Raw genomic sequence first — 24872 nt, forward strand, 5'->3', positions numbered from 1 at the left:
TACTCTTAAGTAGGTACAAAATACTTGCTAAATCAATACAGCGGTACCAACACTGTACATTTTTATGATAGGTTTTTACGACTCCTCTGGGATATAAATACAGGAGAAAGTAGCTTGATTGTGGTAAAGTTTGAAACATCATAAGTTGCCTTAAGCAATAGCATTATGACAGTTGATACTGAATAAAGTTAATTTTTATTTCGTTGGGATGAACTACTAAATACGTGTTTTGCTTAGTTCAAAAACTTAAAGCCACCTAAAAGGGCAGCAAATGATGATAAATAAAACGAAAATAGGAATTTGTTTAGCTTAATTATTAAACTTTCTGTTTTTTGCATGATATTTTTGATTGTTCAGTACTGATTTACTGATTCTTTTTTTACCACGTAAGAAGAACAGGTGATGTAGTTACTACGGTCAATTTTGAAATTTGTATTTGATGTACAAAGAATTTAAAAAGATAAATTTCTTTCTTAATTTTATAAAACAAAGTAATGTTATTTAAATATATTTATGCTTGCATTATCATTTTTCAGAAATTCAAACGTTTGTAGTTCTTCTGAAAGTTGTAAAAATGGGCAATGAGAGTATTCAATACAGTAATTCCCTAGCAGATAACGGAAGTCCTGAATATAAGGAGTTTGTCAGGAGTGCTATAGATGGAGTAAGTCACTACAATTTTTAGTTCAGTTCTTAAAAAAAAATTAATTGGACTTTTGATTTGGTTTCAAGAATTTTGTTTCTAATGATATATAGTAGACTTTAAAAAGTTATGCATTTTCTTAGTAAGTGCATACACCGATTTCATTTAAACGGATATAACAATTATGAAAATAGAGATAAAAAGATACGTGCTTTAAGAAATAATTAAAATATTAAATCTATTGTCTTGACCGAGATCGTAGTAATCATTACTTCTAAATCAATTTTTTAACGAATGAAGAATATAAATCATAGCTTTAAGTTATACCCTGAGAATATACTTATTCTAAAATAATTCTTAAAATGTATGATTATTACTATGATTTTTAACGAGACTTTTTTTTTGTCCATTTATCTCATCAATGTATTATATATTATTTAGGATTATTATTTTTTTTTCATAAATTTTTTGAACTCATATACTTTTATAAATTATTTAGATTATTCAGTTACATCTGCTCACTATTAGATTATTCAGATGCATATTATTGTATTTACATTTTGTTTAGAATCATGATTTAAACATTTTATGAACACTTTAAATGATTAATTAATTGTAATTAAATTTTTCTTTATATATATTATCTTACATTAAAAAAATAATATACTTATTTTTTTATACAAATTAAAGTACTTGTTTGGATAAATATGAGTCTGTTCTATTGATGAGTCTTTTCTGTTGTATGATTTGTTTCGTAGTCTTAATATGAAGCATACACATATATATAGCTCAGGATAACGCCAGAAAATCAGGCATTTTCTAAATTTTAAATAACACATGCTCTAATATTCAGATTCTTTAAATAATTTCTGACAACTTCTTTATAGGAAGTTTTTAAGCTATTTTTAGAAAAGTACTTTCAGGGCCGTAATTTTTGAGGTAAATACTAACCATTAGGTTAATTTTTAGAAATATTCAGGTCACTTTTTAATTGCACTTTTTCAACATAGTTAACTATTAGCAAAGCAAATCAAACGTAATGTTAAGAAATAAGATATTTTCTAAATTTTTGTCAAATTACTTATTTTTTCTACATCAATCAGTTTAAATACTGAGATTTCGAACTAAAATTTTTAAATTCATCATTTTGAACTAATTTAATGAATTTTTGAATTTTGTCATTTGATTTCAAGATTTTGAATTTCATAACTTTGAACTAATTTAACAAATTATTTTCCTGTAAACAGATTGCTGATGCATACAGTATAACTAATGTAAGAGATCACGTGTTGGATGCTGAAGTCAATGGAATCCTTCCAGTAGATGTAATGGAGCCGAACAGTTTTACAACTGTGCCGACCATTCAGAACAGAGGAGATGGCGTCATTGTCAATTTCACACTTCAAGTGAGCAAAAGTGTGAGTGGTGATCTGCTGGAACAAGAATTAACTCGAGCTTTGCAAACCTCATCGATGAGAGTTGGTGATTCCTCACTTTTGGCCGCGCCATTATCGCAAAACGTGCAAGGTACTGTTGACGATATGTTTTAACAATGCAGTTTTCTTTGCTTATTGAGTTTATTGTTGATATTTTAAATCAGTATATTATAAATCAGTTTTGCATTTTTTACTAAATAAGTAGTAGTAAGAACTATATTTTAAAAACCAAAATTTCCGGTTGACCTTTACCTTATGAACGTAAAAGTAACCAAATGAAAGTTTTAAATACCTTATTATTTGGTTTTATTAACCAGAGTTATGGTTTATTTTTTTACCAGAGTGGTAATTTTGCCACAAGGCATTTTTTGTCTTCTTGTAGACCTTGTATAGTCTTGTAAATTTGTATATATTGCATTTTGTCCCTAGACCCGTAACGTTAAATGATATAATTCTTAAAAAAAAACATTTTCTAAATAATAGAAATGCTAATAACTTCTAAGAATACTAATAATTTCTAAACAATAGCTTAAATGCTTTTTTAGAAACACATGTTCACGTTTCATTAACTGATGGAGATATTTTTATTTTTAAACTTAGATTAAAATTATTTTAGAAAGTATTTTTTTGACATTAAAATAAACTGCACGTGTCATTTGCAATATAAATATTTATACTTTGATGAATTTCTACACATTATATATATATATATATATATATATATATATATATATATATATATATATATATATATATATATATATATATATATATATATATATATAATAAATTTTATTTACTGCGCATAAGCTGCTAAGCTGCAAGTATATAGAAGCACTCTTTTTGCGGCTATAATCATGTCCGCTGGTGACAAGATTATATATTTTCATTCTTTTTTTTTCCTGCTTTTTGCGATTTTTTTTTAAATAAAAAATTTCCTTTAAATATTTTAAAAAATTATTTTATTTCAATAATTTTTCTTTTCATTAATCTGCTAAGAAATCGAATCAGAAAATTTCATAGTTTTGATTTGTGGGTAAGTATTGTAAGTGGTTTTAATTTTTAACATGAGTTATTAAAGCCCAAACGTAAAGTCTAAAGTGTATGCTTTTTACGTCACTCGAAAATGTGTGAACACGTGTCTGAAACTGTTTATATTATATCATTAATAACCATTAACATTCCATTTGATAACGTTTGTTTTTTCCATTTTTGAAAAATTCTTTTAAAGCTTTTTTAATAATCTCATTCACTTTATTCATTATAGATTATGATGAATGCTTAAATTTCCGGCAGAATGATTGCGCCCTCAGGGCTACTTGTGTCAACTTAGAAGGAACCTTTACATGCGAATGCCATGAAGGATTTGAAGATATGGATCTTTCGCTACCTGGAAGAACATGCCTCGGTATTCAACGCTGCTTATTCTATAATCTTAAAGATATTTCATTCTAGAATTTCTGTAATACTCTAAACAACATTTTATTATAACAATGCGCACATATTGGGTCAAACCTCATTACGCGTGGCTACTACTAAGAGCGAAGAATTATGTTTCTAAGGCAAGTTGGTAGTGGACGAAAATTTGATGAGACAAGTGAGGCTGGTAAAAACTGTAACTGTAAGAAGGTTATATTTAATACACTCACTAGTATTTTGATTACATGCTTTGAGGAATGTTTACTTAAATTTAGTAACTTTGGTACCAGTCAGAAAGCTGAAATTATTCAAATGAAGCCTTACATAGTTTATAAACTCAAAAACTAATGTAGGGATTCAATTTATAAGCAGAATTATTATATATATATATATATATATATATATATATATATATATATATATATATATATATATGTAACATGAAAATTAATCTTTTTATGTTATCCTAATTAATTATTCTGATCAAAATAAAAGCCACATCCTGTTCTTAAATCAATTTTTGGCTCAGGTATGCATTTAATTAAAAGCAAGATATCTTTCCCTTTGCTCTGTGTGGGAATCAAGCGACCTATTTTATAAACCAATTACAATTTCTAAGATTTCCCTCTTTCCCTAAATTGAAACATTTTACGGATTTTACTTTGCAAGACTATATCAAACATATAACCGTCCCTAACATTTAACCGAGGAGCGCAATTTTTCGTGTTCACTTTCACACTTTTTCATGACTGCTCTGTTTTATAATTGATAAATAAATTTTGTACCCTCCTTACCGGCCTAAGACCTGTTTTAATCCTTCCACTCGGCAACGACGTTATATATATATGTAAGATTGACACAAACCCAATTTTTAAGGGGAAATGCAGGAATTATAAAACTTAAACAAGTTTAGCAAAAAGATGACGCAATTAATCTGCAGATAATATTATTCGGTTTGTTCACTAAGTGCGTAAAGTTTTATAGTCAATTTTTACAATTAGATTATTCTTTGGTATGACTGTAATATTAAATTACGTTTGTCATAAATTATTTACATTTTAAGTAGCTGTCTATAGCCACCAACTGGTTTGAAATATTTTTCAAACTGTTGATGTACATTGTTTCAAATGAAAGTTATATTAAAAGCATAAATTTATGTGTTAATACTCTTATTTTAGCTAAAACCGAAAACTGTAACTTCTGTCACGGCAGAGGAGATTGTTTGCGTGATGACGAAGACAGAACATTTTGCAGGTTAATATTCATGTTTTAGAGTTAAAATTGTTCTTTTTTTACATCGGGAATTTCTTCAGAAATTTGTATATTCACATGAAATATACATACTGATTTTTGTATCAATTTGTATTTTAGATGTCAGCCTATGTTTGTCGGCCGCCGCTGTGAAATCAATGGCCTTGGTATGTTTCTTTTTTTTTAAATGACGTTAGAAATATAATTGAATAGTATTTGTAAAATTTTCATAGTACCTTAATTTGAAGAACATACGAGGTATTTTCTTAGAAACGTAGTTTTGTAAAGAGTGGGAACAATTTCATAAAAGCATAATTTGTGTTACATTGAAAAAAGATAGCTAAATAAATGAGATGCAAATTTGAACAAAAAATTTTTTTCAAAAAAATTTATTCTTTTCTGCTATTCTTTGCTCAAAAATGCTATTCTATTCTATTAATGTTATTCTATTTAATGTTATTCTTTTTTCAAGAAACAATGTCCCAGTAATTGGTTCGCTGTCTACAAGCAAAAATTATAAATTATTCTGAATAATGCTTTATCAAAAATTAATTTCCACTCAATTGATTTGCAAACTAACGGCTGAAATAAAATAAATTATTGTAAAAGGTACATTCCTCAATTAAAATTATAAAAATCATTGAAGTTTTACAAATGTTTTTCTTTTTTTCATCACTTGAAGTGATAGTTAGACCTTTTTTAACAATAGTTAGCAGAACTGAATAAAAAAATAGTTTTAATCATACTAGCGTTTCTTTATTATATTTAACTAAAAATAATGATATGGTAAAATATGTAATATTTCATCATTGAGTACTTAAAAGTAATAAAAAAATTATAATACCATTTTAAATGTGAAAATTGTTTAAAGGAAAAGAATAAAATAATTTTTGTTATTCTAAAACCTTTTTCGTTTTTGATATTAATTTCATTCTGATTAAGTCAATTTTATCTGATCTAATATTTAAAAGTCCAATATTTTATTTAACTACTATTCGTTGCGTGAAAATTTCAATTAGTTTTATGTTATCTTTGATAAATAAACGTAGTTAATGTATTTAAAAATATTATTTTAAGTCTTTCTGGGCATTTTTATCGGTCAACAAAACATTAACAATTTTTTTACTGAATCATCCATCAAGCCTAGAAGCTACAAAAATGTTTACATAAATTTCACTCAAATGCCTAAATTTCACTAAATATAATATTTAACTCACTCACATTTCTAAACTTATAAGTCGCAACCCAAACTTGATTCTCAATGTATTCATTATAAATTAATCACTTGTTTTTCAAGCTTAAACTTTTCTATGAATGCAAGTAAAAAAAATTTCAGTTGGCCGTAATCATTGCTCGTGAATTTATTTTTAGAATCCTTATATAAGCGAAGTCAAGTCAATAAAGTACTCTCATGTCACCAGTATTTTGTAATGCTCCAGACTAATTTGTAAAGTCTCTAGAATTTTCTAACGTGTCTTATATTTTTAGACTAATTACTGATAGCCTATATTACGAAATGAGTAGTTACTCATGCAAACTTAATTTGCTTACGGTTACTGCAATAGACCAATTACAATAAGCCATTAGTACTTTGGGTATTTATTGCATTATATTTTATCCAATATATTATGTGCAATATTCTATTTTTTATAACCGTCATCAGCTGATCCAATTTTGGGTTTACGACTACTAATGTTCAACTCCGTAACCTTGTAATTTTGAACCCAATCCAGAAGACAAGGGAATTCCTGTATCAAGTATTGGGAGAGATTTGCCTTCGTGGAGGTCTTTTTGATGGAACTAACCCGCATTTGCGTTGCATGGAGAGGAAGACCACGAGAACCTCCCACGGTTAGCCTGACGACAAAGGGACTCTAACCCATGATCCATCTACCACTGAGGATATTTCACGTCAGTACTGTGGCCGGTGCAAGCTGGATGCGGAATTCGTATCGACTGGGATTCGAACCCGGTTCACCTCATTGGAAGGCGGATGCTCTATCCCCTGAGCCATTGCGGCTCGTCCGAAATAAATTAGGCTAATTGGAAACGGAATGATGCACTATTTTTCAATTATCCTAACGGTATTGGGCCCACTTGAATGAAACTAAACCGTGTGAGGCTTATTAGAAAATACTGGAGACTTTTCCAACTAAAAGTGACGGTGGCTGTTTGCAAATAGCTGAATGCAAATAGCAATAGCAAATACGGCTGTTTGCAAATAGCAAATAGCTTCTATTAGCCTCTTCGACTAAACCATTTTTTTTCAACAACTGGGTTTTCTCTTTTCGAAATCATGAGCTTTATATAATTTTATGCATTTATAAACTTAAAATAAATCTTTAGAGCACCAAGCCCATCTTGCAGTGGCTAAAAAAGCTTACAGAATCTTCATTAATTGATATTGTTCAATGTTTGATCATGTAATAATGGATTTTCTAAAAATGTTATATTTTGAACCTAAGATGATAAATTAGTATTGGTAATTTTCATAATGCAATTTCTTGCATATAATGCAAGTAAAATATTTAGTTATTCCTTAAATTTACAGGATAATAAATCAGTTCTGCTCTTACATTGCAGTAGTTCAAATTTTGTCAGAATTGATTTTAATTTTATAACTTCTATTTTAGTCTTAGCTATTGCACTGCCTACTGCTGTAGCCCTTGTAGCTGTTTTGTTGTGTTTCGTACTGTGTTGCTGCCGAAAATGCAAGAAGAAATCTTCCACAAACAATACCGATCCTAGTAGCGTATTCAGAGGAATCGCTCTCAAGGGTCCAGTTGGTGGAACACTGGACAGGAAGGCCATGATTGATACATCTAGTGAAAGCAGTGGTGAACACGGCCGGAAAGGAATTCCTTTCGAGGGATATCAGGTACATACAGTACATTACTACACGGAGAAAAAAATATTCTGATAAAATTAATTACCATACTGTATGGTCATGACATTTCTGGTAAAAAAAAGCATAATTCTGGAAATAGAAACCAAAATAAACGGTACAACCTATTCATTTGATAATTTTTCTTTGCTATAGTAAAGATTTATTGAAAATTCTGGTTTTCGAAATTAAAGTTCTTTTACCAAACATTTAGCAAAAAATACAAAACTAAAAAGCAAATTTAGACGAAGAAATGATTTTAATGCCTTCCTTTAAGGTATCATGATAAAATTGCCAAATTTAACCTTATTTACAAAACTTTATCCCATATTATAAAACCATATTTTATTGTTAATTTTACCAAAATCATTAGCAAAATCGCTCGGTAAAATTTACCGAGCTTTCAGGTGTTCTCATAGAACCAGAAATATGGTAAATTTTACAGTATGTTTACAGTTTTGACCATACGTTTTTCTCATTGTGAGTTTTCATTGTTTTTTCACAAAAACAATACACCTAAACGCAGCTTAAAACAACCGAAGTCAAAGAGAAAATATCACTCAATTCGATTTGCCTATTTTTGTTGACAAGGGAAGGGGTCTAAATTCTGAACAAATATACTTGTTTAACATTTTAACAGTCTTTGAATTAGCGTATTTAATAGATTGATTTTGTGACATTTATAATATCCACTTTTGCTGGAACCATAATTCAAACTTTTCATTTACTTCTATCAAACGTCTCATCACTTACGCGGATGCCTTTAAATTAGTTTACAATGCAATGATCTTGTTAATATGTAATTATGATAACTATTAGAAACACACTGTATTTAATTATAAAAGAACTTGAAATTAAATTATGATCAGCTTAATAAAATTCATCTTACAATACATGAATGAATGGATTTCCTTAAGCTACACCTCCTGCACGATTACTTGATTACTGCTTGATTATATGTACCATTCATCTAGCTACTAGACTGTAAGAGCCACACTAATTGAACTTGTTACATTTGAATCTAAAATTGCTACATTTAAAACTAAAATTTACTACTTTTGAAATTAAAACTGCTACATTTTAATCTGAAATTGCTCCATTTGAGCCTAAAATCGCTGCATTTAAATCTATAATTGCCATATTTGAATCTAATTTTTTTTTAAATATATAAATATGAAAAATCTCGAAAATATTTCATTTCATGTTAAAAGAAATTTTTTTAAGATATAAATTCGCTTGACATATTCACTGAAATATTTTATGATTTATAATGATGGTAATATTTATAACTTTAATTAAAATATGCACATTTAAAAATAGAGTGATATGTTTTTATATATCCAGAATTAGTATATTTTGTCTTTGATCATGCATTTGGAAAAGTTTTTCATTAGATGAATGCCTTTTAATTGCAGTGTTGCAATCGAATTAAATTTATAATTATGCAAATCATTTTTAACTAGATATATAAATAATTTTTTAAGGAAAGTATTTATCAAATAACTCTTGCATTTATCGAACTATTCAAAATTAACTATTTCATGCCGAATACCTGAGCCATGATAGAAAAAATATTTTTGTTATCAAGTGCAAAATATTACACTAGTCTTAAGGTTTTGGTTTGGGAAGTTAATGAATTTGTTTTTTCTAAAAGGTTCATGTCACGTTTTATTATTTTTGTGACCAAAAACTGCATAGTTTAAATTTTACATCATATTAAAAATCAAAATTTAAAAGTATTTAAAGAATTATAGTTTTTATTCCAGTTACATTAGATTTACAATTATGACTTTTCAAAAACGCTTAGAGCCACATTAATCTGTTTCTTCCCAAAACCACAAATTTAGACACAAAAGGAAAACTTTCTCTAAAACTTCTGATCCAATAAACCTGATACTTTTTAGATTAATTGAAAGAGAGCTTCTAACCAAATATTTATTCGAAAACGTTTTATTAACAAATTGAAATGTGTTTTTTTCTTTTTAAAAATTATTGAGCGATACTAAAAAAATATTTTCTAAAAATACTTTATACATTATTTTTAAAAACGCCCTATCTAAATTTATGGAAAGTGTATAAGTATTGCTTGAAAAAATTTCAAGCTTGTGCGTATAGTCAATTTTTAGAAAATTCTCCGGAAAAATGACATTTCTAAAGATAAACGGATATAGATTTTCTGCTGCATAAAGGAACCCACTTAAGTATGCATTTAAGTAATGCATCGAATAGTTTCAATGGAAAAATTGCACTTTGTATGCAAATTAGTGTTTAATTAGATTTTAGGAAGTATAAAAATGGCACGATTTATTAATAATAGAGTTATTTAAAAAGCAATTATTAATTTACTTTTATTTGAACCGATTGAAAGAAACTTCATATTTATTGCTTAAAATTTGAATGTATATAAATTAATGAAACATACAAAGATTGTAACAAATTGTCTTTTTATTTTAATTATCGATTATTTTCTAATTTCATAATTTATTTGCTTTACTTTGAAATGTAATGAAATTATGTACGTATTTATTGTGCTTATTTATTACTTCAAACTTTTAAAATGCATAAAGTTTTAAAGCATATACTTATAGATTTTAAAATTTTGTATATAAATAATTACTTTATTTTAATTTGAAAATTTTTCAAAGAATTAATCTTAAGATGTATATGCTTAAATTAAGAAAACAGTGACGAAAATGTATACATATTATAAATTTATTAATAGCTTTAAATTTTTAAAAATGTATTTAAACGCATGAAATATTATAATTTAGTTTTAACAAAATATTTTTTAAATCTTAAATCATATACTTTACTTAGAAAAATGGTGTAAAATCGATTTTAAAATCTTAAGTCATGTACTTTACTTAAGAAAGTGGTATGGAATATTTTTTTAAATGTTAAGTCCTAACATTCATATACATTACTTAGCAAAATGGTATAAAATATATTTTTTAAAATGGTATATCTTAACATTCATATGCTTTACTTAGGAAAGTGGTGACGTCACTCCTTACAAAGGTAGCAAAAGAAGTGACCTCAGTTTAAATAGGAGTTTATCTACTGGATATACATCTCCACCAGTCATGATACCTAGAGCTCGTCAACCTCCACAGACGCCTGGCGGAAAACCTATGAACTATACTGTGTATGATGGTCAAGTGTACGTTTGGTAAATACAATGGACGCAGGGCGTCAAATACACGCAATCAAACTGTTCTTCTTATTGGTCAGTGCCACAAAATTGGGCCGTTTGACCATTTGTGCCACATACTTTTAGTGACAATGTAGGAATGCGCAAAGAAAAAAACTCGAAATAACGTTAAACACCTCAAAAAGTGCAAAGAGTTTATATTTACAAAAAGCCTCATGTTGTTTGAGGTTTTTTATCTTTGTGTGCTAATGACTAAGAGTTGTTGCATAAAGCGAATATGCAATGATGCCAATCCGTGCAGAAACTATCGAATTTTTACATCTTTGAGATGAATGGTTGATAATCTCTCACGGACAATTTGTTGCCAAACGCAAAACTGAAACTATTTTTACAAATTACTGTGCTAACGATGTCACAATCAACAGGATGCATGAGGACACCTCAGGACAATACCTCATGACAATGATGTCTGCTATATGTCCCCAAATTGTCCATGAAACAAACTCTAGTGCTAACAGAAAACTGCATTTTTCTTGCCTTAAATATAACGCCAACTAAAATTGAGATTGATTAAATTATTTTTTTAAATTTGTATCGCATATTTATTCTGGATGTTCTAATTTGTTTTAAATTCTTTTACATTAATCAAAGTATTGTCTGCAAAGAGCTGTTTAATATAATTTATTTTCCTTTGATATTTGAGGCTATTGATTCACGTATATTATAATCGATAAAAAGACATTTGGCAATCAAACACCGGTTCACATTAGCAATGATAAGTTTTGTCAATAAAACTAAGTAAGTGTAACGTCAGATTCGAAAACTTACTGAAATATTTCTCTGAGACTGACGTCATTCTTATCAAGTTTTAATAGACATAACTTAACGTCAGGTCCAAGTATTGAACCATAAATGACAATTATAAAATAGCACTCCGTTTAATCAATACGCTTTTATTTATAATTTACGAGCAATGTTTAATAATTTTGTACAAAGATTTGCATGAATGTGTTTGCTATTATGTATTTTTTTTTAAAAAAGTGGACTTTGTGAAAATGGCGTTTAAAAAAAACATTTGTATTATAACATTTTAGGAGATTTGTATAGGAGCTAACACTATCAGGTCGTCTTTGTAACAAAGTGCTCAATAAAGTTTTTGTTGTATGATTGCGTTGTTGCTTTTTTTTTTGGTTCAATATGTTTTAAAAACATGGAATTCAAAATTATTTCACTATTAAAGCAAAAAGAAAATAGACACTTTCACTTCAAGAATTAGAAGATTACGGATACCTATGACGTGACTTTATCACGGATACCTATGACTATCATGTGACCTATGACGTCAGCACCAGCTGATTATTTGTAAGTAAGGCTCCTATACTATACTAATTCAGGGGCTCTATTTGTAAGCAAAATAGCGTGCTGACGTTGAGGTAAGTTTCTCCTCATAAATTAGAATGTTAATTAACGTGAAGTTAAATAAATACAACGCCGTATCACACGTCAAATTTATTAAAATATAATTTTTTTCCCATCTACGTCTTTTACTTAACTTAGATTTATTATTTTTTCATGCATTTTATTGTAACTGTGATATTGAAGGAGGATTTTATTATCGACTATGTCAACCTTCATCTATCAAAAGATACCTCAAGATAGAATCAAGTTAACATGTCTTATATAGTAGTGATTTGGTATTTAATATTTGTAGTGGTAGTTACGCCACAATATATTTTTATTTCGTGTGCGTGGTCACTTCGATGCATAATTAGTTTGTTTATGTTCTAAATGACTTCATGCCTGTCTTTGTGTTAGGTATGAAAAATATTTTCTGAAGGGATTTAAATCTTTGTGAAAAATTTTTTGTGTATATCGCTGAGGAGAATTAGCACTTGCCGGGCTTTGCTTACTCGAAATAGAATATAAAGAACAGTTGCTAACTTAAACAAATGCCACGTTTCAGCAATGAATCAGAATCCAGGTACCCACACTCTGTCACTTGTAGGTATCCCATTAGAAAAATTTAACTTTATTGTTAGTTGGAACTATTATTTTCTTTCATTTTAATATCACTCATGCAACCCTCCATTTGTGCAATTAATCTCAAATTACTATATTCAAGTTAAGTTAACTCAAACATTCAGCAAATTATATTTTCGCATAATTTTATTTAAGAATATAAAATTTTAGAAGACTTTTCAACAAATGGGTTTTTTCTAATTATGCTTAATGGGATTATGTATAATCTGGTTACTATGTATAATCAGTGCAGAGAATGAGCTTACGACAATGTCAACTTTCACTTATCAGAAGGTGCCCTAAGATAGAATCAGGTTAACTGGTCTTATATAGTGAATTGGTATTTAATATATTTGTAGTGGTAGCCACGCTACAGTACTCCCTTCCCAGAATTTTATCTGTGAAAGATTTCGATAAATGGATACCATACCACTTAGTTGATTTATTGTTGTTTTCGTGAGAAACCTGGAGCGCTGTATATAGATCACCAGATTTTTAAAACTGATCGTGAGAGCTCAAGGTTGTGTGCTTGGTGGCTCCAGTGTTTGCTATTAACAGTCGAGTAGGGATAGGCTTCGTTGTGAGCGATCGAGACTGAGAAGCAACAGCGCGAAAGGGGCAATGCCGCATCGCAAATAGCAAGTCAAGTGTTCACAGTGGACCATCCATCGAAGTAGGCGCGTTATAGTCGAAGTGAGCGATACTGTCGCTGGGCATGGTCAGATCAAGTCCGGGGTCACCAATGTGGAGAATGAGATTTCGATAACATCAACCTTCATCTATCAAAAAGCACGGGGAAGTAGAATCGAATTAACATTTCTTATATACTAGTGTATTGGTATTTAATAATTGCAGTGGTAGGACAATCAGATTACGCAACAATCAGATTATATAAAACTAAGTCTAATAGGTTACTTTAATTGTTAAATAATTATGCTAAAATCATCAGTGAAATTCGAGTATGTACATATTTGGGGGAAAATATTTCTCGAATAAATTATATCCAAACCAATTTATTTAATCATTAACAAATTGAATTAAGACATTACTTAATTATTGAAACTTATTAACATTTTCAAAAAAAATTGGTTCAACTTAGAATCACTTTACCATGCAAAGTTTAAGCAACTTGAATTTGAACCATGTATTGGTACAAGTTATACCTTGATATTGTGTGTGGTGACGCTTGTTGTGAGATGTCCAATTTTAAAGTCAACATAAGCATAAAAATATTATAAAAATTACATCGTTCGTAGTAAGCTTGAAATTAAATGTCTGAGTTTCTTAAAGTTTTAAAATATCATATCATCTTATTATCTTGTAAATAAAATGTATAATACGCGAAAAAAAAGAACGGACACCCTAAATAAGTTTTATCTAATTATCGGATTATCATGTTCTAGGACACAATCATACTATATCGAGAGAGTGACTTCAAGTATGATAATTAGTTAGTGGAAACGATATTTTAAGTTAAGAAATTTAGACACAAAAATGATTTTCGGTAAATAATTTACCTTTTCTCGACTGATTCGGTTTTCTGACCTTCAAAATATAGAGGATAGCCGTAATATAGCAAAAATGGTCCTCATAGTTTGGACAGGAAAGCTGTTCAAAGTTTGAACCCTTTAAGGTTGATTTTACTTTTTGCTTATTTCTCCATATTTTGAAAGCTTTCAAAGCTAATTTTAAAAAAATTTACTCTAAATTATAAAATGCATTTATATAAAGATAATACCATACTAAGAATAGCTTTTAGTAAATATTAATCCTTTTTTCCTATTTAATTTAATAATAGTCGAAAAATTTTGAATTACAAGGTATTCAATATTTTACATTATTTTAAGAAATATCATGCTACCAAATGCAAAATTTGAGCGAAATTGATCAAATATCTCTTGAGAAATCAAATTTTTAAAAAGTTTTATTTTTATATTGTTTTATCATCTTTTTGTTTAATTGTTTCGGCACTTAACCTCTTAACCAAGATTCAGAAGCACGGCAGTATGGTTGTGGCAGATTTGAGCGATATTACGGTTAAAACTGCTCCAAAATTTCAAACAGTGTAGTATGCTGGTAAAGTAAGTGTGGGAGGTTTAATTAGCAAAAATTCAGAATACGAAACAAGTTTGTAAATTGCAATTTTTATTTCTTAAATAAAGATAGGCTGAAAAAGTACACAATAAAGAATAAATAATTATTCATACTTTTCATTGATAGACAGCAATGTGTACAATTCTGAAAAGAACACAAAATACTCTAAAGTTACATGAATGTGCGATAAAATACATCAATACTTGATGACTAGATCATAAAACATTGACACACGCAGATTAACACTGAGATTACTTGGTTTACATTTGACTTGATGAACTGAAACAATACGTCCAAAACAAAGTTTTCTTTTCATTGTTTTATTTTTAACTGTACAGTCCTTGCAAATATTTTTAGTACCAATTCACAATTTGACATTTCTAATAAACAAATATATGGACTGAATTTACTCTTTGGGGGTTCATTCTTTTTTTTTCTTTCATTTTGGCATTTATTATATTAATTGTGTTGCTACAGAAAATCAGGACGTTCAAATAGATGCTGGAAACAACCTAAAAATATATAAATTCAAATCATTAAATTTATTACATTTAATCAAAATTTGAATTTTATTTAAAATTAATTCAAATCACTAAATTTAATGCAGCTTGTACATCATCTGAAATATATTTCGTCCTATTATGTCTAAAGCTAGGAGTTAATTAATTTAATGAATAATTTAAATAAATACGAACTAATGTATTAAATATTTCATCTAAACTTTCTCTCTCTCTCTCTGTATACACACACACATATATATATATATATATATATATATAATATATATATATATATATATATATATATATATATATATATATATATATATATATATATATATATATATATATATATATATATATATATATATATATATATATATATATATATATATATATATATATATATATATATATATATATAGATAGATAGATAGATAGATAGATAGATATATATAGATAGATAGATAGATAGATAGATAGATATTAATACCTTTTCAGTCAAGTTTGTAGATTTGTCATTCGAAATTGAACAATGAATATCAAAGTAAAGTAATTTAAATTCTATATAAAATCACTGAGTTAATTGTATGTTATAATTATTAATAAATTTAAATTTCTTTTATAGCTAAATTTATATTTTTATCATGTGCAAATCCAATTCAGGTGAATCCATAGCTAAAAATCTTCTAATACTATATAAGGAATTTTTTTTCAATAAATATTAATTCCTTCTTCAAAATTACCAGTATTAAAATTTCATAATTAAAAATAAACTTTATTAATTATAAACTCGGAATTATCCAGCATAATATTATTATCTAACACACATCCAGTTTCAGGCTCATCCAAGTTAACTAACAAATCAAACGCGCTTCTGAACTTTAGTAAGAAGGAGCTTTAAAACGATCCCATTATCCTATATTTACGCTTCTATTTTCATATTTTGTGATCTGGCGAACTTGTTAAGAAAATATTTTAAATCAGTTTCGAAAGATGCTGGTAAGTGTTAGTACATTTGAATTCGCTACTCGCTTTATATATTACATTTTGTGTTTATTTTGTATTTCCTTGAATTTTTATTTTTTATTATTTAATTTTTACTTGATATGTTTTGTTTGGAATTTTTTTGCTTAATATGTACCATTTTCGTTTCATTTTTTTGGTGCTCCTCACACTATTGCATTGAGATTTTCTTCTTTGGCAGTATTAATACAAATATTAGAAAGCACTCTTTTTTTCCGGATATAATAGTATGAGCTGATGATGAGATTATATTTTTTTCTCATTTTCTTTCCGATATTTTAATTTCTAATATTTTTTTTAATTTTAATTACTTTACTAAGTTTTTTTATTTCTTAATATTTTTTCTTCTTCTCTTAAAAAAGTTTAGATATATATTTTTCCACGTAGTCTTCATACTTTTTACTTTTTTAACACTCTGTCTTTCCACATAACCATGATATGCAAAAAGCTCTCACCGATTTGAAAGGACATGCTATTGAAAGTAAGGGACAGGCAATATGAGTCCTTGATAATTTCAATATAAATCATTAATGGGAAATTGGTAAAAAAGGCCCTTTTGATAATAAAAAATAAAAATATTCAATTTGTTTACTCGAAAATGCAATCCATTAAAATTAGTTTTGAGTTTTACCGAAATCAGCAATAGTTCCACAGGTTCAGCAAAAGAGTAGAAAAAAAATAGCTGATTACGCTAATGTTAACTAGACTTGTAAAAAAAGAACAAGGTTTTGAAAAGGGTTCGAACTCTTGACATGAATAAGCAACTATTGAGCACATGCTTTAATCTCTTGAAATAAATTATCGCAGATAATTAAAAATTACAAAACTACTATAGATTAATTTGACTAACGAAGCTTCCCATCTTCTCAATATGGGTGAAAGTGAAGTATTATTTAACATTCGTTCTGATAAAATAATGAGAGAAATGATCTACTTTTATCCAAATGGCAGCAGGAAGAAATTGATCGAATGTTTTCATGAGTCAATATCAGGAACCTTTTAGTTGCGATTTATGTGGCCCTGTATTGCGGGTACCCATGGTAGAAATGGATCGAATGTTTTCCTGAATCAAGAGCAAGAACCCTTTAGTTGCTATATATGTGGCCCTGTATTGTAAGTACCCATGGTAGAAATGGATCGAATGGTTTCCTGAATCAAGATCAAGAACCCTTTAGTTGCTATTTATGTGGCCCTTTATTGTGGGTACCCATGGTAGAAATGGATCGAATGTTTTCCTGAATCAAGATCAAGAACCCTTTAGTTGCTATTTATGTGGCCCTGTATTGTAAGTAGCCATGGTTGAAATGGATCGAATGTTTTCCTGAATCAAGAGCAAGAACCCTTTAGTTGCTATTTATGTGGCCCTGTATTGTGGGTACCCATGGTAGCAATGGATCGAATGTTTTCCTGAATCAAGATCAAGAACCCTTTAGTTGCTATTTATGTGGCCCTGTATTGTAAGTAGCCATGGTAGAAATGGATCGAATGTTTTTTCTGAATCAAGATCAAGAACCCTCCAGTTGCTATTTATGTGGCCCTGTATTGCGGGTACCCATGATAAAAATGGATCGAATGTTTTCATGAATCAAGATCAAGAATCCTTTAATTGCTATTTATGTGGGTCCTGTATTGCGGGTATCTATCTTTCCCACACTGCACACTCAGCTACCCCATAGTGTGGGTAAAGACGGGTACATTAAAAATGTAAAAAAAATATCTTAATAACTAGATAAATTGAATTCGTTTCAAAATAAATATAAACACTATCATTAAAACAAGCTAACTGATCATTTTTTAATTATCTTTTGAAATTTTTTCGATACTTTTATTTTGTTATCAATGCCCATCTTTCCCTTGCCCATCCTATGTGCATTAGTTTTTTTTTGTCCGTTAGAAAGAAATCTTTCTGAAACTAAAGATATGTTCTCATTTTATATCACCGTGATTTGATTATAAAATAAAAATGTAACACTCTTGAAATATATCTTAATAACACCTGTTATCAATTAAAAAAATTGCTGTAAAATAAAACCCTTAGCCCCAAGAGTATAGCATAAAAGCACTTTCTAACTCCAGCTTATTTAGAGATCAATTTTAAAGTCTGAGAAAGAGGGTCGATTTTTAAAGGCTATTCACCAATTAAACAATCAATAATAATTTCCAAGGAGTGACATAATTAATCTCTATGTACCCGCTGAAAAATATTTTATTTATTAAAGGGGTTTAATGTATTCATGCTCTCCTAATGTTTACATACTTTTGACGCAAAACTTACACTCAAATTAATTACTGTTTGAAAATTTTGCAATTAATAATATGCTAATGGAATATTTATTATGGATTCTAAGAGAAAAATAAACTAGAGAAAGGCATTGGGGAGAAAGTATTTTATGTACGCGAAACTTCTGGCAGTATATTTTTAATCAAAATAAGATATTTCCATAAATTTGAAAAGAAAATTAAGCTCCTTGTGGTCTCATTATATATCCAAAGGGAAAAGACGCCTTTTAAAATATGTGATAATACAGACGATATTGACATTGCAAAAAAATAAAATTTATGGCTAAAAAAAGGCGAAAAGCATAATTTTTTAAACAAAGAATGGAATGAGCAAACAATATTTAAAAAATTATAGGGTTAAAAAAGTAAAAAACAATTGTGATACTCATTACACTAAAAAATAACTAAGCAAATTTGAAAATGCCACAGTGTTTATTGCTTGCGTCATTTTGAAAATATCCGAAAATTACTACTCTTAATCTACACCGAAGAGCCATTACATTGTGACCACCCTCCATCTGTAACAATGGGCTCGCCCAGGTTTTCATGGTTTTTCGCCCAGGAACAATGTTTTCATGGGGGCACATTAGGACCCATAATCCTCATAGAACAATCCCTGACGTCTGTAAGCTCCTTGAACATAGTTGCAGACCAGATTCACCCATTCATGGAAACAGTTTTTCCTGCGGGGGATGGTGTTTACCAACAGGATAATGCACCATGTCATAAGGGTCAAATCGTCATGGATTGGTTCGAGGAACATTCCAGTGACTTTCAAGTCATGTCTTGGTCCCCAAATTCACCTAACCTTAATTCAATAGAGCATTTGTGGTCCTACTTGGAAAATCAAATTCGTGCTGCCACGCTACCTCCTCGCAATGTGAGGGAATTGCAGGACCTAGGTGAGCGCTTGGTACCAGATACCTCAGACTACCTATCAGCACCTTGTGGAATCAATGCCATAGCGGGTGCTAGCAGTTTTGAGGGCTAAAGGTGGTCCTACATGTTATTAGCAAGGTGGTCAAAATGTAATGGCTCTTCTGTGTAATTCTTTTCACCAACAATACACGTTTTTCCACACTTGATACATGTCTATCTACAGTTAATATATGTTTTTTTTAATTCTTTATATACACCCGTTTCACTCTTAATATACGTTTCTTTTACCCTTAATTTTACCATACACTTTTTATATTTATTCGCACTTCATTTATGCATTTCCACACTTAAATGTGCATTTGTCACGCTTTATACACGTTTTTTTCAATCTTAATAAACGCCTTTTCATACTTGATATACGCCTTCCCACACTTAATATATGTTTTTTCACCCTTAAAATACGCCTTTCCAAGCTTAATATATGTCTTTCCACACTTTATGAGTGTCTTTTCAACCTTAAGATATTTTTTCCACACCTAATAAACGTGCTTTCAATCTTAACATATGTCCTTCCACACTTAATATATGTTTCTTCACCCCTAAAATACGCCTTTCCAAGCTTAATATATGTTTTTCTTCACTTTATGAGTGTCTTTTCAACCTTAAGATACTTTTTCCATATCTAATAAACGTGACGTACCTAACATACGTCCTTCTACCTTTAATGTACGTCACAGTTTTAATGTTTAACAATTTTAAGAACAATTTTATTATAATTAATTAACAATTTATTAATCCTAATTTAGTCACTTTATACTCACTGAAAAAAGAATTTTTTTGAAATAATAAAAGGCTGAACAACGTGACTTCAACTCGAAAAGTCTTTTAGTGTCATGGCGGAAAATTCCTTCCGTAATTTTTATCCAGTACTTGTACTCACAATTTTTAAATGAATATTAGTTATATTAAAGAATGCACAGCGCACAGAAAAAAGATATCACTCTAAATAACTTTTGTTTTAATCACATTTTCACGAAGTGTTTCCTTAATGGTTCAGTTAATTATCTAACTAATTAGTTCAAATGACCCAAGTGATGGTAATAAAAATCCATTTCACAATTACTTCTAATATTATAATAATGAAAAATCCAAATCCATCAACAATAAAAAACTATGTTTATTCAGAGAATATATGTTTTTGTGTCTGATATTGTAATATCGTCCATGTTAATTAATAACCACATTTTACGTTTCACGTTTTTTAACCTTTAAGATTAGCAATTAGTTTGCAAAAATCCGGTCATTGGAACAAAAGATATTCAGGATGATATATATTTCTTATTCATGGCACACTACATTACCTCGAGTGTTTCAGCTTCAGAGAACTGACAGAAAAGATGGGCAGACTAAATCAAGTGATGAAAAATCCGAGGGGATGTCAAAACTGAAAGTGATGGAGTTCTCAAAATGCCCACTTGATATCAGTCGAACAGCTGTGTTACCACAAGCCACGGTAATCGGAGTTTCACCTGGAAAGATAATAAATTTAAAAGAAAAATCTAAATTCAAATAGATTCGCGCCGTAAAATTTATTCTTTTCTTCTCTCAAGTAGCTATTTTTTAACAACTCCACTCACTGCTCGCTTCACTCACCTAACCCCGAGGTTACCTCTCATTCTTCGTTGGAGATTAAGCGAGATGAACGGTCTACGTTCTTTTTTTTAAACAAAAATTGCAATTGGATTGAATATTTTTTTTTTTTTATGATGACTAAATTTTTACAAATTAATAACATAGAAAAACGGTAATGCACCCTCCCACGAAAGTTGCGTCTCAGAAAAGGTGCACTATGCTATTTAAAAAAAATCCCTTTCCGTGCTTAAATTTGTTTTTTACTAGTGGGCTGCTCCCCCTGCTCGCTAACACTCGCCAACCCCTGAAAATTTCTACGCATTCTCAAATGGTTTGCTTCGCAAACCAAGCTCGCTTCGCTCGCTACTAACTTAGGTACATTGCAAATGCACAAAATTCTAAGAATTCAAAACAATAATTCAAATCCATATAAAAACTTCTTTTTAAAAAAAATTACATATTTTTAGTAAATACTAAGTCCTTAAAATAAATTTGAATTCAAATAAATGACATGTAATTCGTTAAACCTATTAGAAATGTGCTATAGTATAATTCGTAATATAAATCAAAAATCGTCAAATAAATTCGTAATATAAAAATTTTTTGAAAAAAAGTGCTTTCGACAAAATACTAAAATAGAGATCTATCGGCAAAGACTACTCACTTCTGCCCAGGTTAATAGTATAAGATTGCAGCAGCTGATGCTCTCTGGTTATTTCAGTTTCCGTTTTTAAAAGCACTATATGTTGAGCCACCTCAGCTAGATTTGGCATGCGAAATTTTTAGCGTCAATCATTGGTCGATTCGCCATGTAAGAGAAATGGTAACGTAAACAAAACAAAGCAAACGTTGCCACCGGCGGAAATGAAATACACCCAAAATTTGGGAGCCACGTAAGAGAATTATATATATTAGATTTAAAATCAGCTTTATTGGACGTGAACAGTTTTCTCTGAACTCTCGATTTTTGCCTTGGAAAATGCCTGATGTGTTCCTCAGTTAACGTTAACCGGTGGGAACAAAACATTAATGAACAAAACAAAACAAAACTGTGAACAAAAGTCACGGAGGCGAGCAACATTAACCCCAGCACATTGGCCCGTAGACCCGTGCATACCATAGGGTAGGCCACATTTACACATCACAGAACAACACACAGAGTGAAACATTGATTTCCTGAGTGAGATTCGAACCTGCAATCATTGGCTTCACAGTCAGGCACGCGACCTCTCAACCACCTGGTCGGCAGGTGCACATAGATAAACAAGGGTTATTCCACTATCAATGCCTGTTTCAACTTGACGAGCTCAAAAAATTCGTCATTTACACCCATTATTTCCCAAAATGCAATAAAATATCCATTTGTGTTTATTTAAATGCAATTTTATATAATAATTATTAAAAAACGTAAAATTAAAATAATTTATATGAATAAAAATTCGCGTTAAATGCTCACAAGAAGCTCTTATTGGCAACGCAGCCCTAGTGTTTTACAATGACATTTTCGACCCTACAATAATTTGCTTGACCTCATCCTCTTCCAGTTCTGTCCCACTTGTATGAATCACTTTTTATCATGGCTTGTTTGATAGTGGTTACAATTTGAACTCAGTTTTGTAGTTCTGAAGCTTAATTTTTTTCACTTGCTGCTGCTCAGTTACCAATTCTTGGCGACAACTTTTTTGAAGGAACCGATGCAGAATAACAAACAAAACAATTACACAATTTCTAAATTTAGAAAAACAGAAAAACAAAAACTTTCCGTCTCCTTATATACCCTAAACAGTTCAAATTCCTAATGGTACTTACTTAAAAAAATTTTGTTTATTAACAGATGAGCGTAAAAATCAGAATTTTTTAAAAAAATGAATATACAAGTATATAGTAATTTTCACTATCTCATCACTTTGAAACAGTAATTTTAATTTCAAATGTGTTAAAAAAAGTTTTAAAAAAAACTTAACTTACTAGGCAGAGATCGCATTCCACAATAGTCGACAGCCACTTTCATAAGATTAGGATCCAAACCATCTCCTCCTCGAATTTCAACGTAATCATGAATTCCTCGTTTCCGGCACTAAAATAAAAATTAAGCATATTTCGAATTTTAGTAATTCAGAATTAATATATTATTAAAAAGAAGCAAATAAGATATAGGACCAACAAATAATCATGTAGTAATAAGACATTCATTAGAAGGTCATTACTGACGTTAGTATATTTACACTGTAAAAAATTCCAGAATTCAGATTAGGGAATAAAGTAACGTCACACTTTGTACCAGTACATTTTTTACAGCAAAATCCCTTTTTAACGTAAATTTTTACGTTAGAAACAATCTGATAATCTGATATGCCTTAATTTTTAGAGAAATATTTAATGCAAAATCGTTGAATCACTGTAATTAAATAAATATAACAGTAAAAATTACGGTATAAAATTTTACGGTAAAAATGGATTTTTTTGCTTTTTACGGATGCGGCATACAGTATACCAGTACCTTGTGCCATAATTTCATCCACAATTGTTCACAGTATGCATAATGATGTCTTAATGGTTCAAAAAACTTTACATTAAGGAATCATTTGTCAATATTAAAGTATTCAGGGAAAGAAGCGAACAAAAATTAGTTAAATAAATGACATGTAAGTAAAACTAGTAAGAGCCGCTAGTTTAGCATTTTATTTTTAAAAACAAAATTTAAATTATTCATGCAAAAAAAATTTTACGTGTTAGAGTCTTAAAGAGATTCGCAAAAAAAAATTTCGTAACGTCAAAACTATCACGGAATTGTCATTACAAAATAAATTTAAATGCTATTAAATTTGTTAATTAACATTAAATTTATAATACTCCATTAAAACCAGTTTAACATTCGTTTTCTAAATATAAATCAATTTTGAATAAAAGTTCCTAACTCTAACACAAAGAAAAGCCATGTGTACTTTTTCAGATGTAACATAAATTATTTGCGAATAATTATGCAGTATTAGAGAACAAGTCCATTCCTCTCTTTTTCTTTTCTATGTATCAAGGGATAAAAGAATTAACTATAAATAAAAGTTTCATTATATGTTAAAATTTCTTTCACTACCAAGATAATTTTAAAAATTATCAACACGTTTCCTCACTTTTGCTTAAGAAACCACTAAACAGCAATGCATGAAATAAATAGTTCAATAATTCATGTTTAAAGAAAATATCTAATTCTTGGAAATAATTACAAATAAAAGAAATCCTTTTTTGCTCTCTAATTTTATTACCTGCCCAGAATTCAATTATGAACTATAAAAACTTTAAGGCAATCATCTGATATTAGACAATGATTAATTATAATTCAATTTTATTGCGTAAGAATTTTTTATTTCTTTGCTTCGTTATTTCTAGAATTAGCTAAATTTAGTTAATTGTCTTTGTAGAAGAATAATCTTATCATTTACAAGGTACGTTTAATATTTTTATGCAATTGCAAAATTTCAATATTTTATATTTAAGGAAATAGCTATCAGAAATTTGATTTTAGTGTTTATTAAAACTCGAAATTACATAAATTATATTGCCTTCCAGATTTAAAATTATTAAACTAGGAGACAAAATATGTGGTTTCAAATTTTAACAAATTCATTGACTGTTGGAAGTTAGAATAAGATTTCGCTAA

General features: G+C 29.1%; 2 protein-coding genes across 2 annotated transcripts in view; one reads left to right on the top strand and one right to left on the bottom strand.

The window, feature by feature from the left end:
- Window positions 1-11951, top strand: part of LOC107447462 (uncharacterized) — a 147598-nt gene extending 135647 nt beyond the window's left edge. The window contains exons 10-16 of the mRNA XM_087163818.1: window positions 537-664; window positions 1891-2170; window positions 3347-3487; window positions 4677-4752; window positions 4870-4916; window positions 7383-7627; window positions 10624-11951. Of these exons, the coding sequence (XP_087019944.1) occupies window positions 537-664; window positions 1891-2170; window positions 3347-3487; window positions 4677-4752; window positions 4870-4916; window positions 7383-7627; window positions 10624-10806 (1100 nt within the window). The 3' untranslated portion in view covers window positions 10807-11951. The remainder of the gene's footprint in view (window positions 1-536; window positions 665-1890; window positions 2171-3346; window positions 3488-4676; window positions 4753-4869; window positions 4917-7382; window positions 7628-10623) is intronic.
- A 2980-nt stretch (window positions 11952-14931) lies between these two features.
- LOC107447456 (corticotropin-releasing hormone-binding protein) overlaps window positions 14932-24872 on the bottom strand; it is a 75294-nt gene continuing 65353 nt past the window's right edge. Inside the window, exons 6-8 of the mRNA XM_016062376.4 lie at window positions 23183-23291; window positions 20944-21111; window positions 14932-15409 (exon numbers count right to left, since the gene is read on the bottom strand). Of these exons, the coding sequence (XP_015917862.2) occupies window positions 20960-21111; window positions 23183-23291 (261 nt within the window). The 3' untranslated portion in view covers window positions 14932-15409; window positions 20944-20959. The remainder of the gene's footprint in view (window positions 15410-20943; window positions 21112-23182; window positions 23292-24872) is intronic.

The sequence above is a fragment of the Parasteatoda tepidariorum genome, chromosome 1 (assembly GCF_982258835.1).
Source record: "Parasteatoda tepidariorum strain Cologne lab strain chromosome 1, Ptep-v5.0, whole genome shotgun sequence".
Lineage (NCBI taxonomy): Eukaryota > Metazoa > Arthropoda > Arachnida > Araneae > Theridiidae > Parasteatoda > Parasteatoda tepidariorum.